The sequence below is a fragment of the Sceloporus occidentalis genome, unplaced genomic scaffold (assembly GCF_023333645.1).
Source record: "Sceloporus occidentalis isolate IW3139 unplaced genomic scaffold, rSceOcc1.0.p SCAF_16, whole genome shotgun sequence".
NCBI lineage: Eukaryota > Metazoa > Chordata > Lepidosauria > Squamata > Phrynosomatidae > Sceloporus > Sceloporus occidentalis.
In genome coordinates this window covers 15,125,613-15,145,246 of record NW_028316996.1, presented here as the reverse complement: position 1 = coordinate 15,145,246, position 19,634 = coordinate 15,125,613, and the positions used below count along the sequence as shown (strand labels likewise).

Below are 19,634 nucleotides of genomic sequence, written 5' to 3'. Positions count from 1 at the left end.
TATGCCAACATTGAAAGTCAGCACAAATATATGTGTATATACACATTAACCAAAGAAACATCTAACAAATACATATTATATCACAAGATATTGGGATATAAAAAGGTTTCCTATTTGCATCACTGGCACAGAAGTCCAAACTGCTACTGGGCAGAATGTGCCTTTTGCAGTTTTGCAAACAATATAGCACAGCCGCACCTTGGGAGCAGGGTGTACAACCTAGCTATTAGGTTGATCTATACATTTACCAGCAACCGGGCTGTCACGCCATGTACTGGTGTCTTTCTTAAAACATGAGTTTGCAGGAGACTGGACATGTCGGTTCCCTGATACCACAATGCATTACAAAGTGCCAACCCCAGTGAGCTGCTGCAAAAGCACGCCCTGCATAACGTGGTGTTAATGTAGTGAGGTTCTCCCCCCTCCTTACCTTTACATTATAAGGCAACAGCTCAGCCATTCTTCCCTTTATAACCCATAGTGACATCAGAAGCTGAAATGTTCATCCCACCCGCAAACGTCTAGTTTCTTACCTACACTGTGTATGGAGCCACCACCTACAGAGGACAGGCTCAGTATGACAGACAGAGTCTATGTATCTGCAGCAGCATGTTACGGGTCATACGATAAAACACGATCAAATGCAAAAATGTTTATTTCTTTCATATTGATGTGCTCTGCGTAAACCCTTTCAGTGCCAGGCTGGTGTGCAGATGTTAACATTTACAAGCCTGTGGTACCCATGTTCCTCTGCTCTAACTGCCAACGAATCCTCCTTGGGAGTAAGAAAAAATGGACACGTTTGCTGGCAAAATCTATTAACCCCACTTAGCGGTTTCAAACTGCTAAGTGGCTTGTTCTTGGTCGGGGTATAATATCTACAGTAATGTTGTATAAACCTTGGCGGTTTCTAGGAATCGAATACATGCAGACGCGGTGTCTTCAATGGAGTTGGACCATCCAGTGAGATTCTCCTCAACATAAGGCATTATCCCAGATGTCAGTTGATTTAAGTAGCACACCTGTGGGAGATAAGAAAGATGTAGTTACTGGGCCGCCAAGCCATCGCCAAAACACTCCCAGGCTGTTCCAGGTATCAACTTGCGGATTGGTGTAAGCAGCCTTCTTAGGGGTTGGTGGAAAAGAAAGGATCGGATGTTCATTACATATGCTAATTTTGCCACAGGGGTTGGCTTCTCTGATATACAATCGTATTTTTCACCTAAATGCTTGATTCTATGAGCCGTCTAAACCTTAATTGATGTTAACAGTGGTGAAGGAGCAATATTTTGCAGTTCAACTATAAATAACTAGTATAACAAGAACTAAAATAAAAGAAGCCGTGATTTATACATCAATACATATTACAAAATGTATCTATGCACACACACACACACACACACACACACACACACACACACTATATGGCCAAAATTATGGGCAGCCATCTCCATAGACAAACAGTGGCAGTAGAATGGGTCGTACTGAAGAGCTAAGACTTTGAACGAGGCTCTGTCATAGGATGCCACACGTCAGTTTTGTGAAGTTTTTGTCATGCTAGATCCGACATGGTTCACTGTGCCATTGTTGTGACGTGCATACTTGGGTTGCTTTTAGTGTAGGATTATGCCCTCCCCCGGTCTATCAGTCTCTCCCCTTGCTTTGGTCCTTCAAATAATCCCTCAAGACCCATTTCTTTAAGGACGCCTATAATATTGCACATTAACATATTCCCTTAGCTCACCTCTCCTGGTCCCTCTCCTGCAATACTTTTACTAGTGTGGGTGGTCTATCCCTAACAGCGGCACCTTTACCTATTGTGTAATACCCCCTAACTCCCTCTAGACTGTAAGCTCGTTTGAGCAGGGCCCTCCTCACCTGTTGTCTCTGTAAATCAATCTGTTATGTTACATACTACTTGTTATGTCCTGTCTACCCATTGTACAGCGCTACGGAATTTGATGGCGCTATATAAAACAATAAATAATAAATAATTAGATTATTCAACAAATAAAGTGAACTCACCTGACACGCGTCTTTCCCTTGGGTGTATATCAGGAAGCCCGCACACTGCACCTCGCTCCGTAGGTACTCGACTGATGGAGGGCATGAAGCCAGAGTGACTGATCGCATTGCAATGATGTAAGGATCCCTGAGAAGAAGCAGGAAGGGAAAAAAATAATGTGACTTCACAGTAAGTGAGGCAACCACAGAGACTTATTGGCTACCAAAGCCATCTTACAAACTTTTACTCATGCAGGACTCACCCGTTCTTAAAGGGATATCTGCGGGACACAAGGGTTACAAAATCCCTGGACTTGCTTTGCTTCACAGGGGGGCAGGTAATGTAAAATATTTTATCATCCTCACCAGCTGTTTCTACAACCTCACAGCTCCTGTGAAACATAACGCAGAATAAGGGTCAATGACGCACATTTTATATGGGGAGCTTTATAACAAACGCTCAGGAGCTACTCGTACAAGTAATGCATGTCCCAGTTTGGCCGTAAGCTGAGGTCAGACAATAGAAGGTAGGCTTGCTTAGGCTGCACTCTCACTTGCATTTCCACTTTTATGGACAGTACATCATTTTCTTCATGAGTAAATATCTTAATCTAGAGGACAAGAAAAAAAAAAACATATTTCAAATGTTATTTGGTTATAACACAGACGAGAATCACAATAAAGTTATCCAACTCCCACCACCACACGCCTCATCCAAGATTTTAAAGGCAGCAGAGCGCAAGCACCAACGCCAAGATTATCAGATAAAGCTTTGCAGTAACATGTTGATTCTACAGACGTTTATGCCATTTTTAACCTCTGTACATAACACGATGTCTGCTACTGCAAGATATTCTTCCAGCTTTGATAAGTTGCATGCAGTATTTTTCTAAACTAAATATGTTTATAATAGAAAAAGTATCTAAAAATAATAGTTAATATCTCAGGAATAATTGTCTTTAAAGTTTGATTTCATTTCCTGGACTAGTTTTTAGAAGATCAGTAAAGAATGGAACACTAGAGGGCGCTTGTGTTCCTCTGAAGAAAAGCAAATTGAGCTGTTACTTAAAGGGGAACTGACCATTTTCCGCCAGCTTGTGGCATTTTTGTATTGTCAGTATGGTACGTAGCAATGAGTGTTATTCAAAGCAAGAAAACTAAATTATTGCATAGGTGTCCATTAGCTTGTTTTCCCCACTGGTATTTGCAGTTAGTATATCCAGTGGGCCAGTAGACCGAACCGGCGTCAGTAGTGCCATGTGTGAAGCAATTTATTGTTGCAAATAGAGACTCATTTGTTATTCTGCATTGCTTCCCCAAGGACATTTGAAGGAATTTGCGGCATCATTATTCGCATGATTACATTGCAAGCGAGTTCCAGTTTCCAAGAGGCTTCAGGTTTGTGAGAATTACCTTCTCAAATAGGAGCGGACCATGGGTAGATGAGACACAGAAAAATATTATAAACATACTACTTATGCAAAATATATATTATGGACATATACCACTGGACAATAGTGCGGGTTTCCTTCTTAGAACTTGGATTCCATATGGTTTCAGCAAGTTCTTAGAGAGGAACCCCTACCATACTCCTATATCCTTTTGTATTGTCCAATGGTTGTAACAAATATGTAAGTAATATTTATTGCGTAAGTAGTAACTATCATCAGGGCCGGCCGAAGACCTAACGCCGCCTGGGGCGAAGTTTAAAATGCCGCCCCCCGCCGGGGGGGCGGCATTATCTACCCCCCCCACACCGGTACTTACCCCTAAACAGTCCTGCGGCGAGTCTCCCTGTGCTGCCACGGTGCCGGCTTGTAATGCTGAGCGGCGGAAATTCACGTCACTTCCGGCGCTCTGCATTACAAGCCGGCACCGAGACCGAACAGGGAAACTCGCCGCAGAGGAGAGAGAGAGGGGCGCCGAGCGGGTAAGCGAAAACCACTCGGTGCCCCTCTCTCTCTCCTCCGCTTCAAAAAAAACAAAAAAAAACCGCTTGGGGCGGCAAAGTGCCGCCCCTTCTGAAGTGCCGCCTGGGGCAATTGCCCCAGTCGGCTCCATTGTAGGGCCGGCCCTGACTATCATTTATTGATGTGTTTCACACAAATACTCCTCTACCCATGATATTGTCCTATTTGAGAAGGTAATCCTCATAACCTGGAAGCCTCTTGGCGATTGGATGCTTGTTTTGCTACCACCATTATTCCTTTAGGGAAAACCAAACATAAAAAAAGTGTTCAAAAAAAGATGCCAGCATTTTATGTCCTATTAACCAATGTCATAGGCAATAGTTACTTCTTCCACAAAAGCATGAATTAACTCTGAGAAAAGACTTAGAGGAGGAAAGTCAAGAAACGGTAGACGAGAAGAGAAGCCCAGTTTAGGAGGGCAGCCAACACAAATCTTCTCAACATCCTACTACAATGCAAAACGCGTTAGGTGTGGCTACACTGCGCTGAAAACCTGGTTAACTGGTTGGTTCTGAAACCCGAATCTGTCTTTGTTCATTTTTCCCAGTATTTAGAAAGGCCAGTCTGTATACATCCACTTAACTCTTTAATGTCAAAAGGTGCAGTAGAAGAGATATCTTCTTTTCTTGGCTAACAGAAGTGTTTTTTTGGTGTGGAAATATGGAAATAGGACACCCCCCCCCCTCTACATAGTGTGACAGGGAACAGGGCATGGTGGTGGATAACATGTACATTTCCCACAAAATACTGCAGTGCAATGTATTCGATAACCCCAGGGAGAATGTTTTGTTACCAACAAAATAATGGTAATGTTGTAGTTATGTTTGGGTCCCTGGGGTGGAGCATTTGGAGAGAAGGGAGGGCCAGTGCTCCACTCCACAGTTTACTTGCAGCAGGAGATGCAGCCAGTCCAGGAGTTCTGGTTATCCCAGAGAGTTACTCACCTATTAGCAATGAGCGGCAGGGGGCCGCTACAAAAAGGAGCCCTGTGAGTTATTCAGGTGAGAAACATACAAGCAGTGAGTGAGACTAACGATAGTTTCTGTTTGTCAGTAAGTGCTCAGAGAGCACGGCTTTTCTTTTTGTTTGTTTTATTTATGTTTGTTTGTTTACAGACCTTTTAATAAAAAGGACTACAATTCTAAAAAGAATTCAGCCTTATGTGGTATTTCAAACCTTAAGACTGTGTGGTTACATGATCCCAGCTCACAATAGGTACAAGGTATTTTGGGGACACTTTAAGGGATTACTCTTTTTTTTTTCTCCTTTCATACCCACCATGAATGAACCTTGTATTGTGATTTAGATTCCATTACTTCCAAACTAGGTACTTTTCATATCTAAATTGTAAGTTCCTTGTGGCCAATTCATTATCGAATTACACGATCCAGCTACATAAAATTTTAAATCCATGTTGACAAAGCGGCTATGGGAGTGTTCATTTTTCATTATAGCATTATCTTGTGCACAGACTGGACTTGAGTTCTAAGGAGTGTATGAGTTATTATTTGATGTGGCGCACAGCATTACTTTCTTATCATTCAATGGCAAATGTCACTCGCAAAGTCCTTTTTAAAGCACTTTCATTGATGGCAGATGGACAAAGACAATTTACCACAAGTTAAACACAAAGGGTCTTTGACCTTTAGTCAATTATCCGTACTCAGAATACGATCAGCATATTGAACACTTACATAACTTGCAGCATCATAATTCTATTCAAAGTGCTCTATACGTGTGGCTTTTTTTATAGTGCCATTCACACAAACATCTGTGTCCTTGTACGTACACTTTGCTTACTCCTTATGGAGAATAGATGTGCTTCAGCTTAATTATACAGATGCAACGTCTTCCTTCCTGTAAGCATTGCTACAAGGGTACGGTAAGGTGGGTGCATAGCCCTCCCCCCACAAACACCCTATACGGAGGCAGTCAGCGGTGTAACATAACTTAAATAACAGGCCAGCAGCTAATGCAATGTGCAACCTCTACTGAATACAGGAGCGCAAAAGGTAAGAACGCTGTACTACGAGAGAGTGTGTGTGTGTGTGAACTTGTAGTGTTAGAGTCTGTGGGTTAGTGTATGTGTCAGTGCAGCGTGAGTGTTATACAATACGATTTCTATCTCTGCACCCACTTACATTTTGTGTTGTGCTGCTCAACTCCCATCCGCTGTTTGCAGCAAGTATTGTCAGTGCAGCAATGTTATTGTAACTAAGATATCCCTAAACGAACGAAAGACAAAAATGAACAAACAAAACAACTTCAGAATCTCATACGTTTTACTCAAAATAGTTCACACCAGATATGAATGCATGCAGGTTTATTTCAATTATCTAGCTTACCGATTACTGAAATCTGGATGACATGCATAAGAATGTTTTAAAAAAATAAATAAATAACCAACACATATATGCCTTTACCTGGTTGCCTCTGTCCCATGGGTGAGAGATGGGCTTCTGAGGTTTGCTTGTGAGGATATATTTTCTGGTAGAAGACAAATCAACAGTAAGTGAATGGAAGGCATTGAAGAAATACATCCCATTTATGATTACAGTGTGCGGGGTCATTGGCATATGGCCGTAATCTCCCATGGTGTGTTAAATATGTAAGTCACATACAGCATTCACTTATTAGAGTTTAAACCTTGCTGTGCTTAAGGCAGATCGGCCAAACCTTTTTGCCGCAGCGCAGTTTGGTGATTTGATAATATTGTGATGTGACCGGCAGCATCTATTTTCTAGGTATTATTACGCATTCCTCTCTTATTGGAACTTATTTAACATATGAAGGGTTCACAGGGTGGTTTACGTGACAGTTGTGGATACTTGACCTGACATTATGAAGGGCCAAGCTAAGGGAGCTTCTCCTGCTGTAAGGGCTTGGCTGGCCCTATATAATGTATAGTTAAATCAGTTATATCTCTCGAAAGAGTCCTCACCAACTGAAATATCTTTATGGAGAAACCAGCCAGTGTTGGTCCTTCATAATAAATAGTAAAGTGAGGGAGTTGAAACCACAACTCTCATGTTAGTGAATAAAATAAATTCTCACTTTGTGTTATAATGGAACTGAACATTTAGAAGGTGCTTGAAATAGCTAGATTTTACATACAGTACCTTGCAACACGAATTTTCCTTCGTGCGATGGCTCCACAGAAGCGCCTCACGCTGTCCTGTGAATATCAAGCAAGTTACTGTTTTTAGTACATTTGATTTTAGACAACAAATTTAGTTCTGGACGAAATTCAGAGCCAATCCCTTCCCTCCTCCTCAATCTCGCTCCTTCGTCTCCGTTTGCCTTTTTCTCCTCTTCAGAGTAGGGTGACCACATCGGTCATGTTACAGGACACATACTTTTTACATTCTGCTGATCAGCTCAGGTTAAATGGTGCCCTGCAGTATGTGGGATGTATAGATTTATGGAAGGCAACTAATTAGTCAGTTATACATCCCACATACTGCAGGGCAGCATTTTATCTTGGCTGGTCAGCGATATGTAAAAATTGTGTGTCGTGGAAAGCATGGCTGATGTGGTCACCTCACAGTACTTCTGCAACAAGGCAGTGGAATGGGGAGAGAGGTTGTCTCTGTGGTGTCGGCCCTGTTGAGCAAGTTCTCTGAAGAGGAGAGTAGACCACAAAAGAGAAGAGGAGCAGGAGAAGCAGCATCAGAGACGGAGTGGCAGAGCAGTTGTCAGAGAAGGCAGGGGGAGTGGGAAAGTGTTAGGAAAATAACAGAATTTAAATTCAAAGCTCTGTTTGTTCTGTTGGGATCCCTCCTTGTTTTTTGACATTCATACGAATTAACCAGCGTAACAAAAGTTAGTTAAAATGAAAATCTGGATAAATCAGTATACACAGGCCTAATATTAAGGTGATGGCCTAACCTTTGTTGTGGGCTTGACGTGAGGAAACATTATATGTTCCTCTTTGTTGTCTAGTGCTTGATAGATGAGAAAAGCGCTGTTGATGTGCCGCGCTCTGCCTTGTGTCCACTCTTCACAGTTATAAGCTTCAACACGAACACCAACCTCAACACTGCGGTAAACACAAACGGCTATGAGGAGCAATGGAGGCATACATACTTTCTACATGAAACTTTATTACATGGAATCAATGGTCACCAAGAGGTGGTTTGGCAAAGCAATATACTTAAACAGAGTACTCATTTGGGGTAGGGGATGCAGGGAAATCACACATGTAGTGGAATAGTCGTTTTGAAATCACCATTTTTGAATATTGTGCCAGTAAGCAGACTTTTGCATTACCTTTTTTGAAACGTGTTATTCACGATAGCTCGAAACATTAGTCGATCACCAACAGTAGAAGGTCCTCTGAACTTAAACATATCCACAGACTTCAAAGTTGCATGTGCATGACACAGTCGGCTTGAAAGAAAGCAAGTAAGAAAATTTTGAATAAATTGTTTATACCATGTATGCGAAGATAGCTAAAGTAGAGCAAGAAGATCAAGCCACACAAAAAAAAAACAAACAACAACAACACGACAAACTATTTTGTACATTTCTACAGGCCACCAGTAAAGGTGGAAATAAGCTGGAGGTTGCCTGAAAAACTATCATCAAGTCCTCTCCATATCCTGCTTTGTTGAGAATCCACACCAAACTTATTTTCATTGTATCCTCCAATCAGAGAACTTAAAGGTTTGATAAACAGGACAGGTCCCCAAATGTTAATGCGAGGACGCTTGTGTTCTGAAAATGCCAATTCACTTTGACTCAAGTACTAGGAGTAGGACATTGAGAGAAAAATAATTGATATCTAGCAGCACGAGAATAGCAAACACAATTATGGTTACAAACAAAATAGTATTCATTTACAGTCCTAATTCAAACAGAGGTTAGAACTTGGGAAATCATTGCAAGTACAACTAGGTATGAACAGTGATAACTCGGGTTAGGTAAATGGCAGTGAGCCAAAACTGGGAGAGAATTAGGCTAAAAGGCATCAAACTTTATGTTTAAACTTGGCAGAAGATCCCAAAGCAATACCAATAGTCTTTCAGAGTAATAACTAGGACAAAGGCTACAGGTCGTACGGGAAGAGGAATGGACAAAATTTGCTGTACATGGTAAAATGATCTGTCTTCAACTTGAATAATAACATAGGATGGACTATTAAAAGATTATTTTATATTGGGCTCAGTCAAGTTTCATGTACCTACGGTAGTAGAACAATGACCATGGATAAGATGGGTATTTAGGAGATAAAATTGGATAAAGAATGGAGAACATGATCTAAATATAAAAAATATATGTATATTAACCTTGCAGAAATATTAGCTACAGTTTCCATCCATGCCATGATCTGGCCACCAAATGTGTTTCCTTGATGATTGGCATGAGGTGGTAAAACCAGTTCTATGCTTTCAACGCGAGTGCTGTCTGTTGAGATCTTATCGTTGTCGTTCTCCCAATCTACATCTACGAGGAATAGAAGCATTAGTTTAATATTTCCAAAAACAAATTCTGCAAATGCAGATTTACTGTAAGGATGCCCATCTACTCTGTAGGTAATAAAATAATCCATCAATGGTTTAGAGGAGTGTGCAATACCTTGCAAGCCTCAAAGTTGGAATTAAACTGTGATCTGGCATGAAAACAAGAGTTTGGGGGCCATATAACACAAATAGGAGATGTCCAGAAGCGTGTCTGCATCAGAATCCACACACTTGCACCAACATTTCTACGTTCGTATAAACAAGTTAGTACCTAAAATACAATTTAATCCAAATGTGGATTAAAAACTAGTATTTCATTACTAGCATTTCTAAGCCTAATATTCATGTCATTATTGACATGGTGTACAGATATTACTGGGTTTTTTTTATTAAAACATTCAAGTTTATGAAAATAAGTTTGGTTTTTTTAAACACAAGACACGTTTAAAAACGCAATTGCATCTGTATACACTTTTGCATCTTGTATTATAAATCTTTGTGATAACAGAAAACAGTTTTCACACCAACCGTAAACATAGCAGCCTTCTTCCATAAGATTGTTATAAGCATCTTCGTGATAGAGGCGTATGCGTCTTCGCTCTGCTGCCAGACTGTACTCCAAGTGATCCTGGGAAGACTGAAGCCTGATTGGTCTTAAATTAACCTGCAGGAAGATAGCAAATTAATTCCGAGTTCCCCATTCCAAACACATATCATCCTAATTGCAAGGATAGATTAGTAATGGGGCACACGGGGCCACACGTGCTGCGGTAATATATACATATATATATACATAGCATCGTGTGATGAATGCTGGGTTATGTTTGGCCATCCAATTAGTTGTAACTTTTAGGCAGCTTAGTAGGAACAAAAAACCTGTTACGCAGAAATAATCTCCTTCCTAATTATTTTGGAGGGTTCCGCCTGTAACAGCGTTGTCCCAAAGCCCTGCCTGATGGCGATCTGCCCCTGCTTTAGACATGCAACAAATGGCCTGAAAATCTATGTAAATTTCACAACAAAATTGTAATCTAAATAACCAATAAGCACATTCCACCACAGACATTCAATCACTGGATCTGTTTTTGGTAGTCTCCATTGTTCAGACAAGCTCCGTTGTAGGGACTATTGATGGTCATACCAGAGAGGATCTCAATTTTTTAAGTTTTCATTAGTAGTCTTTTTGTGGGAAGTCTTAGCAACGGCACTTAGCCACTATACCATTAGTGTACCTCTAATGAAGACCATGCATTTACAATAATACAGTTATTTAAGGTGGAGAAACAAAAAATCCCAGTTAATATTCACAGGTGAACAAAGTACTAAGTAACACGGGAATTTGTTGATGTTGAACTAAGGACACTAAGCTGTATAATGGGTACCACAGTTAATGATTACAAATGTTATCCCATAGTAACCTTATGCAACTTTGAACACAAACTATAAAACTAGAGATGACCATCAGATAGTGAAATGTGTTGTGTGATCTTTAACACACTTAAATCCCTGTAATCAGTCACAACACAGACCTTGTGAATATATGGTAACAAATTACTGTCCAGGTACTTGTATTACAAATTCATAGTATTCACCCTCAATGTCTGGATATTATACAAACCCATAGCGTTATCAGGAAGACTCGTAAGCAATTCAAGGCACCATACGTCTTTATGTGCAGCTAATGCAATGATTAACTACTTGTTGTTATGTATCAAAGTTTTCCATTATGTCTGGTGGGCACCTAAGACTGACCAACCTAGCTCCATGCTGTTGTCACAAACAGACACTATCTCAATTCATTGCCACAAGGAGAGAGCACTTGATGTGCTCTCAAATGCCTGGAAACATGCGCTGTGCAGTTCCAGTGTATGTATTTGTGTGTTTGTAAGCTGGTGTGTGTATGTGCATTTGTGTGTGTAAAGGCAGGGGTGAGTAATGGCAGTGTATGTGCATATGTGTGTGTATGAACATGGTGTGTGTAAAAGGCAGTGTATGTGTATGTGTGTGTTAATGGGCAGGTATGTGTAAGGGCAGTGTAAATAAAATAGCCTCTGTAAAAATAGCTGGGGAGCACAATTTTCCATTCTTGCCTTGGGCACAAAAGGAGCTAGCTACGGCTCTGCTGATGTCCTACCTTCTTACTACCAGCTGGTTTTGCTACATATGTGGAAAAGGCAGTGCAAACATGCTTCTGGACATTTGTGATAGGATCTTCTACTGCAACTTTAATACCAACCTAAAACAAGATGCAAAGAAAGTTAACATATTTGCTACAACATCTTAAAAGTTTACGGAGTGGAGGTTTGCAGCAGAGTCGCTATTTCAACCAGCACAATGCGTAATGACATTTAAGAACGCTCCCCAAAGGCGATTTGACCGTCAATAATGCATTATATAGGGCCAACCTAGAGCTTTTGTTGCAGAGACAGTTTAGTAGGGTTAGGTCTTAAATGAACTGCTGAGATGTTTTACAGGAATTTACTATTCAATTAGGCAATATCTTAGCATAGAATATCAAATCAAACTAACATTTGTGCACTCAAAGCAGTGAGAGTGTTCTCTTGGAATAGGAGGTTTTACCAATGATTTAGCACTTTTAAGAGGAAAGAAAAACTAACAGGATTGATAAGGAATGCAGTGAGTTTACCTCCATGCTTGTATTGAAGGCTCGATTTACTTTGGCCTTTATGCAGATGTGTTGTCCAACTCTATAAAACAAATGTAACAGTGACATTAAGATATGGAAATCTACTGTTTCTAACCTTCAAAAAATCTTTAAAGAAAAAAAACTAAAACATTAAAAACCAATAATTATAGTTTTCACCGACGAATAATTTAATTCTGCAACCCACAAAACTGATTGTGAGTCTTTATGCACTTATGATTGTTGAATGCCTGAAGTATATTAATATCACTAGCCTCAGTAGCTCTTCACTGGGGACTTGAACTGGAGATACAACATGCCCTTATATTATTATTACATATTGCATCAATAGCAGTACAGGTCCAAGCTTGGAGAGGAAAGTTGGACACTTCCAGCCTAGTGGCCCCATAGTAAAAGGGAGCTCAAAACACATTTAGCGAGCATGCTCAGTAATCACTATGCAGTCCTGCACAAAACCAAAACAAAACCAGCCATCGCTGCCACCTAAAGTATGTTTTAGTCTAGGAACCCTGATGGCAATTAAAGTACAAACATAAAGCATCTGCTGTTGGTGATGCAAAAGTGCTGCTCAAATTTGCCAATTCCTCGTATCATATCAGCTACAGGAGGCTGAGTGCATTTAATTGGTTTTTAAGAATGTATTCATCTAGATTTCTTTGTGTAGTTTTATTACATGTGTATATAGCATGTGTTTTTAATCATAATATACATATCCTAAAGTTATCAAATAGTTTGAATATATTATCACATGTGCAATTCTTAGAGACAACAAATGTACTCTACAACAGTTTAGAGCCCCACATCATTTATATACATATATGTTGAGGGATAGATATGTTTATTTTTTTATACCTTGTGAGACTGTGAACCCCAGGGAGTTGATTGGCATGGCATCCGAGTACAGCTGCTATGCAGATTATATGGGTCCCTGGGGTGGAGCAATTGGAGAGCAGGGTGGGCCAATGCTTCGTTTGCCCATTCTGTGGAAATTCCATGCCGGGTTTTCCAGGAGGCAAGAAGTCTGCAGGATCCGGTATGGGATTCCTATGGGGCCGGCATCAGGCACAGGTGCTGGACATTAAAAAACCCTGGAGCCTGATACTCAGAGACTGTTGGGGGAAGAGGAAGTTTCCCTGCGCTCCCAGGGCAAGGAGAGGCCCTGAAGAAGACCATCCCTGAGCCAAGTGAGACAATACCTGCCTGGACATTTGTGTGCTGTCTGGGGGAGGTTTTCCAGAGCCTGGCGTAGCTGGGTCTGGTTGGGAGGTTGAGTTAGTGGGTGATTAGGCTGGTCAGTCTGGACCAGCATAGTTTAGGTAGAGAGGGCTCCAATCGGGAGCTAGGTTTTCTTTTTATTATTTGGTTTTGGGGTTTGAGCGATTCAAAATAAAGCACTGTTTTGCTACAAACTGGTGTTCCAGACTCTGATTGCCCTAGAGGACTGTGCTTAGGACCCCTAACTGACGTTTATGGCCCTCGTGCTACAGGGTTTGTCACAACCTACTTAGCATTACACCGCACAGGTGAGAATAAGCTAATGGCAGACGCTGGTTTGTATGTGTGATTCTGTAGTCAGTCTGCATACTGGAGATAAAGATAAAAAAAAGTGCAGAACTGAATGAATGGCTGAATCGGCCAGCCATCAATTTCTACATTTCTATCGTCTCTACACTAGGAAAAATGGGCAGACTAGACGGGCAAATGGTTCTTATGTGCCATCAAGTTCTGTGTTTTTATGTTTAATTGTAGTTAAAATGAGCCTCCGATCAGCTGAAGGTGTTTAGTTTTATGATTTTACGCGTGTGCCAGCTGGTGCCTGATGCTTCAATGTTATCACCGTTCATTTGCAGAGAACTCCTTATCACAGCTGTGTTGTAATAAACAATATCACACACAACAAGAGGTTATACAAAACTACAAGATACTGTATACAAACTGAGCCCGTCTATAAAAAGCAGCGGATACTGGACCAAAGACTGATGATGGTAACCATTTGAGGACACAAGTAATTTTAAGTTTGGTGGATCAAGAAAGATATGCCATATTTTGCAGTGTTGCTATAGTTACACTTGGGCAACAGCTTCGGAACCAACTTACACTTTCCCTATGGAAACCTCTATTTTTGTTATTTGTTATTGCCTAGTTTTAGATTAAAAGTCCTGATCCAACCATAGTAAGCAACATCCACATCACCGGGTAGACAAAGAATAGTTTGCAGACAAACATACATAATTTAGCCCAAATATGACACCCTTTATGCTAATAGCTCCGGGGTCTCCAAACTGTGGCCCTCCAGCTGTTGCAGGACTATATCCTCCATAATGTTCTTTTGGGTAAGAGGCTGGCAGAGGAGTATGGGAGATGTAGTCCTGCAACAGCTGGAGGGCTGCACCGTTCTAGCTAAATACCATGAGCTGCGCACCACAAGAGCTCCATCTTTAAAAAAAAAGAAACTGTGATATGTAAACTCATATTAGTAAGAGACACCACTCTATTGCAACAAAAACATGAGACGTTCATGCCAAGGGCACAGCACTTATTTTTTCCCTTTGGTAAAGGGTGCAGATGTTTTGGGGCTGGTCACTTAGCACCGCCTTTTAGCACATACGTTACAGCTGCCAGCAGTCCTACAATCATTCCTACTGTATGTCCTGGCTGCCAACTACCCCCTCGTGTCTTATTTTCAGGACTGTTGGCAACTGCACACGTACAATGTCCAAATCGATCATGTGCAAAACAGGTGGAGAAATGACACGGTGTAAGGGAAGCACGTACAGACATCACATCATCAGACATATAATGATCATGTGACATCATGTGCGGTTTGGTGACCCAATCCTGGGACACTAAGCGCTGCTAAGTATAACAAATGGTTAATAAAAAGCAATAAGGCTGTCCTCTAGCATGCAAAGCTGTCTGTTGGTATGTTCCCTTCCCTCATAATTTGTTTTTCTTCCAACAACAATGGTTCTCAGCAAAGGCACTTGAGCTGAAATCTGGGGCATGATGTAAGAGGCCAGAGAGAATGCCGTTCCATTCAGCCCTGCCAAGACCTTCTAATCCTGAAAGGACCAATGAAGGGAGGGGAGGGAACTCCATCTGATCTCCTATTTAAAATTCCTGACACCGCTTTTGGAAATTCTGTCAACTAAAAATAGACAATAGCGAGATTGCAAGATTCAACCCCATAAGAAGAAGAAAAAAAACAGGATAATTGCAGGATAAGATATATATTACCTATTTTTACTTAATATAGAATAGAGGTAGTACTAATAATCCTGCTATAAAAAATGTATACACCAAGACTACATTAAAATCATCAGCAGATTGTGGGTAGATAAACAGGAGCGTTATTTTATGGACACACCAACAGATCGAGATTGTGAAGACCAGATGTAGACAACCTATGTGTGCGCTTTTTGGGGGGGGGGGGTACTCATTCGGTAACAATAGGCCATTGTGTATAAGTAAGATTTAAACAAAGACATGTATTATTGAAATCAGGATACATAGGCATATAATGGAGGAAAAATAGATTCGGCTGGGTCAGATCAGGGTGATCAGTGACAACCCGGCAGGAGCTGTGATTGAAGGTCGTCTGTGTCTTTCCCTGCAACTTGGCTGGAGAATCATGTGTGCTCCTCACGTGTACTTTATGTTGTATATGAAGTCAGTACTGCTACCGTGTTTCCCCGAAAGTAAGACAGCGTCTTACTTTCTTTTTATCCCTAAAAGCCCCACTATGTCTTACTTTCGGGGTATGTCTTATATTGGGAAATTTTTTTCGAATTTAATGCTTTCCTACCTTTCCTTTCTTCTTTCAGCTTCTTTTCCTCCTCTTCGCCAGTTCTTGTCTCCTTCCGGGTCAGAGGGCACGGACAGCGGTGGGCGCGGCTTCAGTGTTGTGCGCCGGGATCTGACAAGAAACCCCGGCGCACAACAGCTGTTGCCGCGCAGATCACAAGGGAGCGGTATCGGAGGTCATTAACAGACCTCCGGCTCCCTTGAGTGATTTTAAGCCGGGTTGAACCCGGCTTAAAATCACTCAAGGGAGCCGGAGGTCTGTTAAAGACCTCCGATACCGCTCCCTTGCGAGCCTGCTCCTCCAGCGGCGGACATTACTGTCCGTCTCTGGAGGGGTGCCGGGTGCCGCAGGTTGGCACCCCCTGGAGTGTGGCGCCCTGTGCGGTCGCACACCCCAAAGGTCGGCCCTGCTCTAAGGGGCCGGCCTTAGGGGTCTGCGGCCGCACAGGGTTTAAATAAAAACATCGGGGTTTTTTTTCAACTTTATTTAACATCCTCCATGTTAAATAAAGTTAAAAAAACTTTATTTAACATCCTCCATGTTAAATAAAGTTTTTTTTAACTTTATTTAACATGGAGGATGTTAAATAAAGTTAAAAAAAAAACCCCGATGTTTTAATTTAAATCCTGTGCGGCCGCAGACACGTAAGGCCGGCCTTGGTGGGGACTTCCCGGCCCCTTAGAGTGGCGGACCCGGTCGCAGGTGCGGCGGGCCTAAGGGGCAGGCGCCCCTTATGCCCTGCGTTAATGCGGCCGTAGGCCGTAGGCAAATCCCCCGTGTTTCCCCGAAAGTAAGACATATGTCTTACTTTCGGGGTACGGCTTATATTAGCTGACCCCTCTGAAACTCCCGATACGTCTTACTATCGGGGGTGTCTTACTATCGGGGAAACACGGTATCAACCAAGAACAGATTGCATAACATTCCAAATGACTACTTTTACAGTCTGATACCAGTACACACTCTCACTAATAGAACTTGCCAGCCATAATCATTAGACTGCTACAGAGGTGAGCGGCATGGCATATTATATGTAATTAAATAAGATGTTGCATATGTTCCTTGAGGGTCACCAACTTCACAGTTAAATGGGATCATTACATTTTAAATATTAAGAGACACTGTAAGATGTAAACGCCTGTCTGTCCAAAGGTTTCATCTCGATGACCTCTCGTTAGACATCTAAATCAAACAGATTAAAAAAAATAAAAACACGGACTGGCACCGGTATAATTCATATGCCATGCAGTACTGAATGGAAATGTAGGATCTGTGTCGCTGATAAATCATAGGTGCGCACACACTCAAAGTAAGTAAGTAGAATGCATTGTTGGGCACCAAAATATGCCCCATGTGACCTATGGCCAGTCCGGTCCTGCACATACGAGGTTAATTCCAGCTATTCAGCTACCAGTAATTGTTTTCAATGAGCTTCGACCTTTATAGTAACTTAGGACAATCAGTTATCCGATTGGGTTGGCTTCTTGGAGACTCCGACCCTTTTAGATAATTATGAATATAAGTTATCTAAGATACCTGGCCGTCTCTTCAATCTGTATGTCATCCACCGATGCGGTCACACAGGCCACGCCAGCATGTCTTTCAGCTGTAAAACAGGATAGCACTCTTTCAGTCTAGAGCATGAAATCATTAATGCAACTTCTTGGGTTTGTACTTTCTCTGTTTAATGCTAAATATATACAGAGTCAAATTTATAATACGCTGCTCAGAGAAGCTTACAATCTATTCTCTTAACACATACATCCTGGATTCTAAAAGAATGCATCTGTTACCCCGGGCCACTGACTTCTTCAATTCACCACCACTACATGGCAATCACCTTTGCCCAGCTTTTTGAGAGCAAAGCCCCTTCTTCTGTGTTCCATTATCTTCTGTGTGTTAATGTTATTGTTACACTTTGTATATTGTCCGTTGCTCATTTGGTATTGTTCTTCTATTGTAATACCGCTGGTTCTGCATAACTAATAAATTGGTTGGAATTTGGCATCAGCTATTACCCAAGTATTACCAGTTACCACCATGATTCTCAGGTATATCAATTGAAACAGCAGCCCTAAAACCTTCATTCCGCACGCACAGTCCAACATCAAACTCTTTTTTTGTGCGAGGTTTCCTTCCACGTTCTTTCTAATCACCAACTAATGACTGCCATTAGACATGGGTGTAGGAAAGTTAAGATGGAGTCGAACAAGAATATATAAACATGTTCTTCTGTTAGTTACTTGAAGATATTCAAGGCAATTCACAAGGTCAACCATCCCTGTGACACCAAAGATAAATGTAGCCTCTTCTGCCTTTAGCATTCCATACTCCGTGATGTAATGGCACCAATGTAAGATTAGATTCCGCACACGGTGCATGTGCTCACCATAACATCACAGAGGGTGTGGAAAATCACAATTATATTCACACCCCTTAACAGCAACTTTAAAGGTTCATCTCACTCACACTTTCCAAAGTACGGACTATTGATTTGATTATTAAGTACCCTACACATTATACTTGGAGATATATATATATATATAGATATATAATATCACAGCCCCAATCAGCACCATGCCTATAGAAAATGCGTATGCAACTTTACTATTTTGTAAGCATCCCTGATGAAAGGGACAATATGACCTTGGCATTATAGCACATACATTGTATGTATACATTGGTACAGTTTAAGGCACTAACGGGAGATACTAATGAGTATGGATAATAAGCCATTTAGTTGGGCAACAATTTGCAGGTTCTGATGTTAAGCCCAGGGGGACTCAATCAGAAGAATTAAGCTACCGGTTTATGGCCAAGACTGAAACTCTGCACACACAGTGCATCTCTATGGTACAGGAGGACTGCAGGTTGATCAATCAAACGGATATCGGATGCCTATGGATTCTATATGTGGCACTAGCGCTGAGTACATGGCATGCAGTAATGTGTACTTTACATACAACACTTAAAACCCATGGGTGTTCTGCCTTAATAAACGGATAATTAGACATCTAAAGGAAAATCATGATATCGTGAAACGCTCCAGGGTTCGGTGATCACAACCAGCACCTGCTTCTAATGATATTTCAGTACAAATAGCGCCATGCACGCTGCCGGTAAACCCTCCGTTACTTTACCGAATCCCACCTTATTACATATGGGGCATTATCAGATCAATGCTCTGGTCCAGATTTGCAGGAGCATTGTTAGGAAGCAAAGTTCGGAACAATCGCCATGGAACCAATAGAGCGTTCGTTCTGGTTGCCCCGCAGCTTCACCCCAATGCCGTTTAGCGGTCTGCGATCTTACCCGCCAGGCAGGCTGTGGTGTCGATCCATGTGAGGAGCTGTCCAGCGCTGAGCTCGCCCCGGTGGTTGGAGTGCCAGGGATGGACCGTGTGGCACATCTGCACCTCGCCACTCTCATACCCGGTAGGCATCGCCGGGCCGTCTCTCCGGGGACTCCTCCCGTTACTCTCCGATATATCCGATGGCTCCCCTGTGGGTAGCATGAGAGCCGCAGGTTGAGACTGAGCGCTCGGAGCAGCAGTCACGGCAGCTGGAGCCGGGCACAGTGACGCGTGAGTGCGGTCACTCGGAAACTTATCACACGGTGTGAGTGCGTGGAGCCGGGGCTCAGCGGCTGAGGCAGGAGGAGGGATTCGGAGTCTCCAGCAGGTGTCTGGGCTCAGCTCATTCCGCACCGCCTGCCGCCAGCTGGGAGGT

General features: G+C 41.9%; 1 protein-coding gene across 1 annotated transcript; it reads right to left on the bottom strand.

The window, feature by feature from the left end:
* Positions 1-878: 878 nt before the first annotated feature.
* LOC149303068 (acetyl-coenzyme A thioesterase-like) lies at positions 879-19,357 on the bottom strand. The gene is made up of 15 exons (XM_089481885.1): positions 19,219-19,357; positions 17,443-17,512; positions 12,084-12,144; positions 11,571-11,672; positions 9,965-10,100; positions 9,263-9,419; positions 8,244-8,363; positions 7,863-8,013; positions 7,094-7,149; positions 6,398-6,461; positions 6,116-6,199; positions 2,482-2,615; positions 2,268-2,396; positions 2,026-2,152; positions 879-1,022 (listed from the first exon to the last, which is right to left on the bottom strand). Exons 1-15 carry the CDS (start codon positions 19,346-19,348, stop codon positions 879-881), a joined length of 1,665 nt encoding a protein of 554 aa, XP_089338011.1. The 5' UTR covers positions 19,349-19,357.
* Positions 19,358-19,634: the final 277 nt, after the last annotated feature.

What these genes read in the sequence shown, in the direction of transcription:
- LOC149303068 (XM_089481885.1), bottom strand. Translation starts at nt 19,348, where the DNA reads ATGCCTACCGGGTATGAGAGTGGCGAGGTGCAGATGTGCCACACGGTC. An exon ending in ACGTCAAGCCCACAACAAAG is followed by an intron (nt 7,150 to 7,862) that starts GTTAGGCCATCA and finishes TGATATTCACAG; the next exon opens with GACAGCGTGAGGCGCTTCTG. An exon ending in AACTGGGACATGCATTACTT is followed by an intron (nt 2,397 to 2,481) that starts GTACGAGTAGCT and finishes TATGTTTCACAG; the next exon opens with GAGCTGTGAGGTTGTAGAAA.